General features: G+C 37.7%; 1 protein-coding gene across 1 annotated transcript; it reads left to right on the forward strand.

Annotated features, from left to right (window-relative positions):
* Positions 1–354: 354 nt before the first annotated feature.
* LOC139446550 (lithostathine-2-like) lies at positions 355–7,132 on the forward strand. The gene is made up of 3 exons (XM_071227850.1): positions 355–670; positions 1,296–1,466; positions 6,924–7,132. The coding sequence occupies exons 1-3, from the start codon at positions 355–357 to the stop codon at positions 7,130–7,132; spliced, it is 696 nt and encodes a 231-aa protein (XP_071083951.1).
* The last annotated feature ends 2,842 nt before the right edge of the window (positions 7,133–9,974 follow it).

Raw genomic sequence — 9,974 nt, forward strand, 5'->3', positions numbered from 1 at the left:
TCCGTTGTGGCATTCAATTTCATTTGCACATCTACTACGTAGAGTCAGAAAAAGTTAAACATCATGTTTGTGTAATGTTTTCACAAATTCTTTTCAAGGTAAACAAACTTTTGTTGTGTGCACCCAGTAACAAATTCCGGTTTGAATATTAGGACCATGAATATCAAGATTACCCAGATGGATGCTAACACGTTTTCATAAATAAAGACCAAATCAAACCATTCATTTTTATGATGAAAAACAAAAATATTTTTACATGGCCTTACAATGTTTGACTAGGGAGACTGACGTCGTTGACATGTCTCAAACCACTGATAGACTGTCACAAGCGGTTCCTTTTATATTAGCTCCGCAATGATTTCCAGCTCTGTGATGTCCCGGTACATTTACACTCTTCTTCACTTCGGTTTTATCAGTGCGTCCTTCCAGACTGTACCAATCACTAAACGTACATTTCTTTTTCGAAATCCGGATCTCGATGGCAGACTTGTACACAATTGGACTGCTGTTCGTGCTTCGTCTAGGGTGTGGGAATGCGCTGGCATTTGCTCTGCAGATAGCGACTGTATGTCTGTGGCCTTTAAGCCGATGTCAGGAGAGTGTGTCATGTACCAGAGGATACTTTCAACCACGGATGCCTTTACCAACTTTGCGTCTGCAACTGTGTTTGGTACGTGCGTTTACCTTTATCACGAACACCTGGTGGCACCCACTCATTTTTAAGTGATCCATTCATATAATTTTCTCATCTGTCTTGCCTTTTACGCCCAATGGAATCTGTGGATAATCGATACTGGTTATACGATGGCGTTGACGTCATAAATGACTATGTCTAGCTTCATTACCAAAGTAAGACATGGCTCAGATTGCCGGGTCAGCAAGTTCGATTAACATGACTCAAATCCCAATTTAGCCTTGTGTTTTCTCAAATCATATGATGTCTATTAAGCTTGCCGTTTCGACATACCATTGACCATGGAGAGCAAAGATGTGCTCTCTGAGATCGGGCACACATGTTTTATACCAGGAATCGAACATGATCATTAATGAAAATATATGACGTCGACGCCAATGACAAACTAGTCTCGGAAGTGAGTGTTTACGCTAATTTCCTCGATGCTTTACGGCCCTTTTGAAAAGTGAAATTCATCCTGATATAACATAGGTCATTATAGAGAGAGCATAATACTCTTACTGAGATAATTGACCATCTCAAGTACAATAATCAAAATCGCTGTATCTCAATGTGTGCACAAATATGTTACATGACAATACACATGCTTGTACAAATCCAGGTGTCTGCCCCGTTGCATACAGTGTTATGGGCAGGCGATGCATCAAAGTTGTCTCAGATAAATTGGACAGAGGCTCCGCCCGAGAACACTGTAGACATGATAATGCCGATTTGATTACCCTTGAGAGTCAGGCAAAGACTGATGAATTTCGGGACTTTATGGAGGAGAATGGTAAGAAAACATTTAGAGCACATTAAAACAAATTAACTAAAAACATACATGTCGACAAAATTGATGGTATGTTGTTTGGATGTTTTCATCCTTCAATTCTCTTCTGTTCTGTTCTGTGATTTCATGCGCTCTCATTTTAGGCTAAGCAAAATTACTGAAAAATATTGCTTCTTTGGACATTTTACTAAATCACCATTCATTATTTTATTTTATACATGTTTTGAAATCTAAATATCAGATATTTACAGGAAGAATTCCATACCCAAAACAACATTATAGTGATCACGGACATATGTGATTTATTAAATCACCAGTGATCAATTAAATCATTACATTTGATGAGAAGACTACATGTAGTTCTCCTTTCATATATGGGCAGCATAATACAAATAACACTTACGCAATCTGGTGAAAGCTGGATCTGAGGACTAATTAAAGCCTCAGATAGGTCCGTCTATTTCTCTGAAACTATATTTCGTAAGTTGCATGATTTCACAATTTCCTATGATTTGTCATGAAAACGAAAAGTGTACCGTTTCCGCATTGATGCTTGTGCTGGAATACTTACTCGTGATCAAAACAATACAAAATTATATTGTCATGATCCATAGCAAATTCGAGTTACAATTGCATAGTTTCTAGCATGGTGGAGTCATACCCCCTTTTTCTTTGTACGTGTATACGCCTCCCTATCGTCATAAGATATCTCAGTGAAAACTCGATTTCCGAGAAGTTATTTTATGTATCGAATGTTTAGCATTATGCAAAGGCTTCCACATACGTTTGGTCTATCGTTATTGTCCAGGTAATCTAGGCCATCTTTTCACTCAACTTGGAACAAGTTGCAACATAATTTATTTAACCACCATTTCTACAAGATCCCAAGAACAAAATACTAAAAGTCCCAAGCATTCCTAGTTTGGGAAATATGTCGAATTTGCATAATCCAAAATGGCCAACAATTATCAATATATCTTCCATATTTGAGATGAGGTGAAATCTTTTGATGAAAAAAGTATGTTTTATTGTGAAATAGCCATACTGTGTTTCTATATTAATATTCACAATTATTGAACGATGTCAACTATTGATAAATCTACAAAAAAAATCAAGATGGTGGCCAATTTCAGGTTGGCCAACAAATGTGTGTTAAGATTGTTTAATATTTTAAATCTAAAAGGTGTGCTAGGACTTATATGAATAATTATTACTTGGCACATAAACTCAGGGAATTATAGTTAACACTTTTAGATAAGAAACTCCGCCAACAGAACCTCCTGGTGGCCAACGATTCCAAGGTGGCCGCCAAGAGATTGATTAGACATGGAATATCAATACACTGTTGTTCTCTGATGACATGTTTCAGTGATTTGAACTTCTACATTTGGTGAACAGAACCAAAGAGGCATGTAGAATACTCAATCATTTGCATAAATCCAATATAACCACCAAATATCAATATTTATCTCTTAAATGACGTTTTGGTGAGTTTAAATCTCAATGTTGATATTTTCTGCATTTATTTATTACCATGACAATAAACACTAATACAAGTTTTGTTTTCATTCGTGTAAATACTAGTTAGAAAAAAGTATGACTGCATGAGGTCCTCTCAGAATTACCCCTAACCAGTTATTTCACAAGAAGTCAATGAGTTATCTCCCTTGTAGTTTATCTGCTGAAATATAACCACCAAATACCAATACTTGAATATAAATCTGAAATAACTGTTTATTGGTACACCTTGCATCATTGCATTCCCCGCACACAATAGTGCAAGTGAGACCATATTTCCGTCAAGTGCACCTTCGTATGTTACAGTCTTTTTTGAAATTACAGCAGATGATGTCCGGAAGTGCTGAAGGTGCTGCTGGATGTTTGTATTGTTAAGCACCGTATATATATCATGTGCCATCCGCACTCAAATGGATTCATATTGAACCCTTACCACTCCATTATCTGGTAATAGACATGGGGCTTTGTGTTATCTTGCGGCTGCAGAGGATGGTGGCAGAATTTGTGACTCTACAAGCGATAGGTTCTTCATCACCTTCCCAAAATATCGCTTGTATTGTAAGCTATCCAGCCCTTCCTTCTTACATTCTCCATGTAAAGACACTAGCGCATGTAAACCTACTTCAGTGATGACCAGTCATACCCAGTTTCTTCTGAAAATGTTTGCCTGATCACAGAACAAGGCATCATTCTTCAACGCTAGACACTTTCCAAGCCAAACAGACAAGGAGTGGTTTCACAGCCAATAATTGCATGTAAGAAGAGCACATCCTGCCGGATCCTGTTAATCCTTGAAGCTGGCTTGGGTTCCGGAGCCGGGAACATTTCTATTGTAACATGGTGAAAAAGGAGGATGAGCAAGTCTGTGTGAGAACTTCTTGTTTTGCATGGACTGTGCTGCACCCAGCTCTCTCCAGTTCGTCACCCAGACAGGCAATAAAGTGCTGTTTGTGTTTCGCTTTGTTCAAGTATTTTTCCTTCACCGACTGAATGACCATTTCCCAGTGAAATAATCATTCTCGCCAGAACAAGCCCCTGTGTTGCATCTTTCGTTGTTGGATCATTTATGTGGCCTTTAATGACAATGTCAGCAACAGCATATTTCTGCACAACATATAGATGGTATTAAGTTCACATACGTGAAATAACCTAGAAGCTCTTGGTCAGGGTAGCTGGTGATGCACTACTATCAAGAATGTACTGGACATTTCCAGGTTCTCGTTGTATTACTTCGATGGTTTTCCAGATAGCATCAGCAAGGGTAGCCTTACTGTCCTGCAGAGCAAAGAGGGTGATCCAAATAATGCTGTTGGGTGACTATAGAGTTCATACTTGAAAAGTGCTAGTAGATAGATCTTGTACTGTACTGGTGTGACAGTTTATTTTACAGGGCAAATGGTTATTTCATCGAAGAAGGAAGCATTTTTGTACAACGCAAAAAGCGCAAAAGGAGCACTTTTTTGCTTCATGACAAACTGGATAGACCTGGGTGCAGTTCTGTACATGCAAAACAGGCGAACATTAACTTGTGTCTTTGTATGGCGGATGTAAGGAGGAAGGATTGGATAGCTAAAGGTACCATATTGTATTTTGTTAGAAGGTGACAAAGAATCTGCCACACGCAGAGCCACAAACTCTGCCAAGCTATGTAGCCACAAGATACCACAACCCCGTGTATACTACCAGATATTTCAGTGGAAAGGGTTCAGTATGAATCCATTGGATTGAGAATGGCACATGATAGATGGATGTTCCTTACCAATACAGACAGATCACCCTGCAGCACCTTCAACACTCCTGGACATTATCTGCTGTAATACCAAATGCGACTATAAAACAAGAAGCACTTGCCAGAAATATTGTGACATTTCAGTGTTGTGCTGATGATGACAAACCTGTTGAGACTTTCGAGTTATAATGACCCTGCAACATGTACATCTACAGCAGTCACCATGACAATTTGGCCACTAATTCTTCACGTAAATATGTTCATAAATCACACAATCATGTAACTGAATAAGCGGTGGATCAAACGTTTTCAGATTTATTTTCAAATATTGGTATTTGGTGGTCATATTGGACTCTCACAAATAAAGTACAGTGACGATGACTCACCAGCTACTAGTGAAACAAATGGTCTCCGGTAAATTCTGTGAGGACCTCATGTGGTCATACTTGTTTTCCAACATGAATGAAAACAAAACTTGTTATAAAAAGTGGATACAGACAATAACAATCAATATTGATATTTAAACACGACAAATCATGTCATTTAAGATATAAATATTGATAGTTGGTAGTTATATTGGATTTATGTAAATATTTGAGAATTCGATATGGATCCTTGGGTCTGTTTACCCCAATGTAGAAATTCAAGTCACTCTAACATGTCATCAGAGACCAACAGTGTATTGATCTTCCATGTCTAATCAATCTCTTGGCGGCCATCTTGGAAATTGTGGCCACCAGGGGGCTCTGTGGCGGAGTTTCTTATCTAAAAGTGTTAACTATTCTTCAGGGAGTTTGTGTGCCAAGTAATAATTATTCATATAAGTCCTAGCCCACTGTTTTAAAGTTAAAAGATTCCAGTCTAAACTCACATGAAGGAAATTTGTCGATCATCTTGAAATTGGCGCCCATCTTGATTTTTTTTAATTAATAGACGAAAACGTTCAGTGATTGTAAATATCTTTTTAGAAACACAATATGGCTATTTTGCAATAGACCACATGCCTTTTTCATCAAAAGATTTCACCCCATCTGAAATATAGAAGATATATTGATAATTGGTTGGTTGGTTGGTTGGTTTGTTGTTTAACGCCGCACTCAGCAATATTCCAGCTATATGACGGCGGTCAGTAAAATAATCGAGTCTGGACCAGACAATCCAGTGATTGACATCATGGGCATCGATACATGCAATTGGGATCGATGACATGCATCAACCAAGTCAGCAAGCCTGACCACCCGATCCAGTTAGTCGCCTTTTACGACAAGCAAAGTCGCCTTTTACGGCGAGTATGGGTTGCTGAAGACTTATTCTACCCCCGAATCTTCACGGGTCATATTGATAATTGGTGGCCATTACGCAAATTAGACATATTAGATATATTTCCCAAACTAGGATTGCTCGAGACTTTTAGTATTTTGTTCTTGAGACCTTGTAGAAATTGGGGTGAAATATATTCTGTTGCAGTTTGTTCCGAGTAAAACCTTATTTTTCCTTGGCTATTATGTTGTTAAGATATTAGATAGTATTTTGTCCGATTACAGTTTTCATTTAACTGTCAAATTAAAACAAAAATCGATATCACAGTACATTTATCGCTGTCCAATTGAAAGTGGCAACATTTGCTATTAGTTAACACAAAACAAATTTATAATTCATGCCAATAACCGAGCCCAGACCAAGCAAAGCAATCGTAGATACAATTCGCACGTTAATAAACTTACAACACCAAAGCCAATTCAAACACGACTGGTTAACTCCATGTTTGATCAAGAACAATGTTCATTTCACAGTTGTAACTTTAGAAACATACTTCCATTACATCACAATCAAATAGAACATCAGAAGCATGTACTTTTGGGTCCCAAATTATTTTTTGATCCACTTCAGCAGGCTATATATATCTGCATTTGAAAGAACAGATTATATCTGACAGATTCTTACATTGTGTATTGACATTTAAACCATTTTAACATTTTTCTCTGTCTGATCTGCGTTTTTGTAATGAGTTCTTACTTTTCCTAATGAGTAAAGAGTTGTTTACTTCCATTTTTACGAATCATGAAGCAGACAGGTTAGTCATCAAATTTTCATTTCTAACTATGCTCTTGTTTGAAGTCCTTCGTACACAAATTGACTTTTAATGGTCCTGTAAACCTTACTACTTTCTGCTTGGTTTGTTCTATAACTCCCACCTATTGTTATTATTCCAGGACATGCCAGTGTCAACTACTGGTGCGGAGCGTCACGAGTCACAGACGGATGGCAGTGGATCAATGGAGTACCGATCTCATCCAACTCCTGGTGTCGCTATGAGGGAAACGAAACAAGATGTGGTGCTACCATCAACCCACCGAGCACCTGCTTAAACTACCGTAGTTGTAGTAGAACCATGAGCTTTGTGTGCGAACTTCAGTTTTGACTTTGAAGATGTTATGTCGAGAACAACTTGATGTTCGTCATACATAGTCAGGTTACCAACTAGATATGTCAGTTAAGTTACTGTGAGTGAACATCTTTCAGTTTATTGGTCAGGAAGAGTGCATGTCGCCTTATCTGTTGAAGCTGGCATCTTGTTAATCTCATGAAATAGTCCGGATTAACAAATGTACTGGATTAAGGAGAATTAATGAAGCAGAATTTCGTAAGATCCTGAACTGAAATAAAGGTATCCTCAAACCCAACATATAACTACTTTATCCTACTACGATATAATTAATTGAACATCCAAGTGGATTGCTTTTATTAAAAGGAAATGGTTTGTATATTAAATGATTAATCTTCAAAATGACGATGTTTAAGTACATCACTGATATCCATGTTTGACAACAAGGGTAAACATGGTAAAGAAAAAGCAACAAAACTCTTTCCATATTCAATAGAAATCTCTGCCAAAAGCAGAGTCGACCATATATTATGACCATGTGTTTATAAATCAATATCAAATAGTGATGATACCAGGTCTTCGCGAAAAGATGAGCGTATCCTATACCATGGGTTGCACCCGTAACAAATTAAACATATGCAAAAGCAAGAAAATGATAATGTTCAACTGAAACTTGAATGTTGTAACCTTGATCAAACAACTTCTGAGCAAGAGTCGTAAGAGACACTCTTTGAAATCTTGGTAGAAAGAACATGCTCGACTGTATCTCAAAACATGTGAATTATAACAGACAGGAATATTGCTCGACATGAAGGAAAAGTTGCCTATTGAAACGTTGGAAGTCATTCCTCCTGTCATTAAGTCTTGTGAAAAGTGTTTTGCCGCTCTGAATCTTAATGCATAGATCTAAATATGAAACAGATGACGCGGTACAACTGAACTGAGGTGACCTTGATATATTCACATCTGCCACGCCACATGAACTTCATTTATACACATACATACAGTTTTTGAGTTTATCAGGTAAAATCATCTTATCTCTATTTCTGACACTACTTACGTGCCTAGTTAAACAAAATAGATTAAAAATGGTAAAATAAATAAGAGTTTGAAGAACATTAATTGGGATTGCATCCCGAAAAATTCCTGGAATTCGAATTGCTTACGAGTACTTTTGTTTATGCCATCAGATCCAAATTGTACTGCGGGGCATCAAATAACATCAACAAATCTGATTAACATAATGTTTGTCTCTTATATGGTTGGGCGTCCGTCAAGCTTGACTCCCGTACGCCTCATCCTGTTATCCCAGGTATGCTTCTGATAACCCCAGGGGCGGTGGTCATCAATGGTACAATGCATGAAGTTGTGCACGGACATTGCTAGAATACTGCTAAAAGTGGTGTTAAAAGAAACTCAAACCCAAATCAAAGTTGATGCAACAATGTCTGCCCCAGGCATGCCTAAAGCATGCCAAACGATCCACACCATTGCAGTGTGATGAAATACAATACACACAGTCTCACATTGTTACCAAACGTGGGACATTTTTTTCTTTCGAAAAATGCAGTTTTAGGCATAGAAATAGGATTCCAAAAAGTCCATCCGAATGGCGCCAATGACGTATGTCAGTGTTTGGGTAAGCGTTTTGATAACCTAGAGTAAGTACGATTTATTCAGTTTTAAGCAATATTTCAGCGGTGGAAGACACCAGAAAACTCTCTAACCATAACCGACCATAACTACCATACAGACAACCTGAAAGAGCTACTATTCTCAAATGTCTCGAGCCAAATTTAAAAAAAACAAAAACATGTGCTGTAAGCCACCAGTAACCAAATCTAGGCCACCTCGCTGGGGATCACGGGAAATTCCTGTGCCCCTGCTTCCTGCACGATACTCCTGGAGGATTTACTTCATCATTTTAGACACCAGTGGCTGTACACAATGTTAGCCGATATTAACAAATGTTCAACAATAAGTTGGCTTAAACACTGGTTTATGATAGTTACATCGAATATGACAGGAATTATGTGTCACACAGGGGGGAACCATTTTACGGGCAGAGCATTCAATAATCCTTGTTGATAAGAGCATCACACCAAATTTAAAAGCACCAATTAGTTATTCACAAACATATTTAAGATTTATGACACAGACCACTTTCTTTCAAATAGCTTAGAATGAGATGGAAGGAAAACAGAGCTTTGAGATTTACTATTTGATAATGTGAATCCCTTGTAATTGCAAAGTCACCACCTTCATCACCTTCATCACTTTCATCCAAAGGGATACACTTAGGATGTTCGTCCCCGACTGTTTTAAACAGATATTCGTTGGTAAACCGACTGTGTTTTTGACCGATTGTTGGTTTAAATTCGTAGAGTTTATTGATTCCTGCCTATATTGGTGGGATCATAATCAGAGCGGATCTTCGATTCGAACCAACGTTCTCCAGTTCTGGAATGACTAATAGACTTCAGCGAAGAGTGTTAAGTAACCTGTGACCCTCGAAACATAAGGGAATATGTTTGATTGAAAGGAGTAAAAACTTTAATGTAATCTGTTGCTCAACTTATTAATTATCGGGTAATTAACGTGCCTTATTTAGACAATAATTTGACATATTCAACCAAAAAAATGAAAACAGGGAGATTTTAAATTCTTTACGGACATTCTATAGGACATTGATCGCAGGACATTATGGACGCCCAGAATGTTTTCCTGTTGTCTATGTTATCTTAAAATGTCAAGATATTGAGTGAAATTTCAAGACAATGCGTTGAAAAGTACTGAGATATTTTTAGTTCAATATGTCTGAAAAATTCAAAACATCTTGAAGCTCAGTTTATTGGAATTTAACATATTGCCACCACAT

This window comes from Haliotis cracherodii, unplaced genomic scaffold, assembly GCF_022045235.1.
Source record: "Haliotis cracherodii isolate W230 unplaced genomic scaffold, xgHalCrac1.p SCAF_6, whole genome shotgun sequence".
Classification (NCBI taxonomy): domain Eukaryota; kingdom Metazoa; phylum Mollusca; class Gastropoda; order Lepetellida; family Haliotidae; genus Haliotis; species Haliotis cracherodii.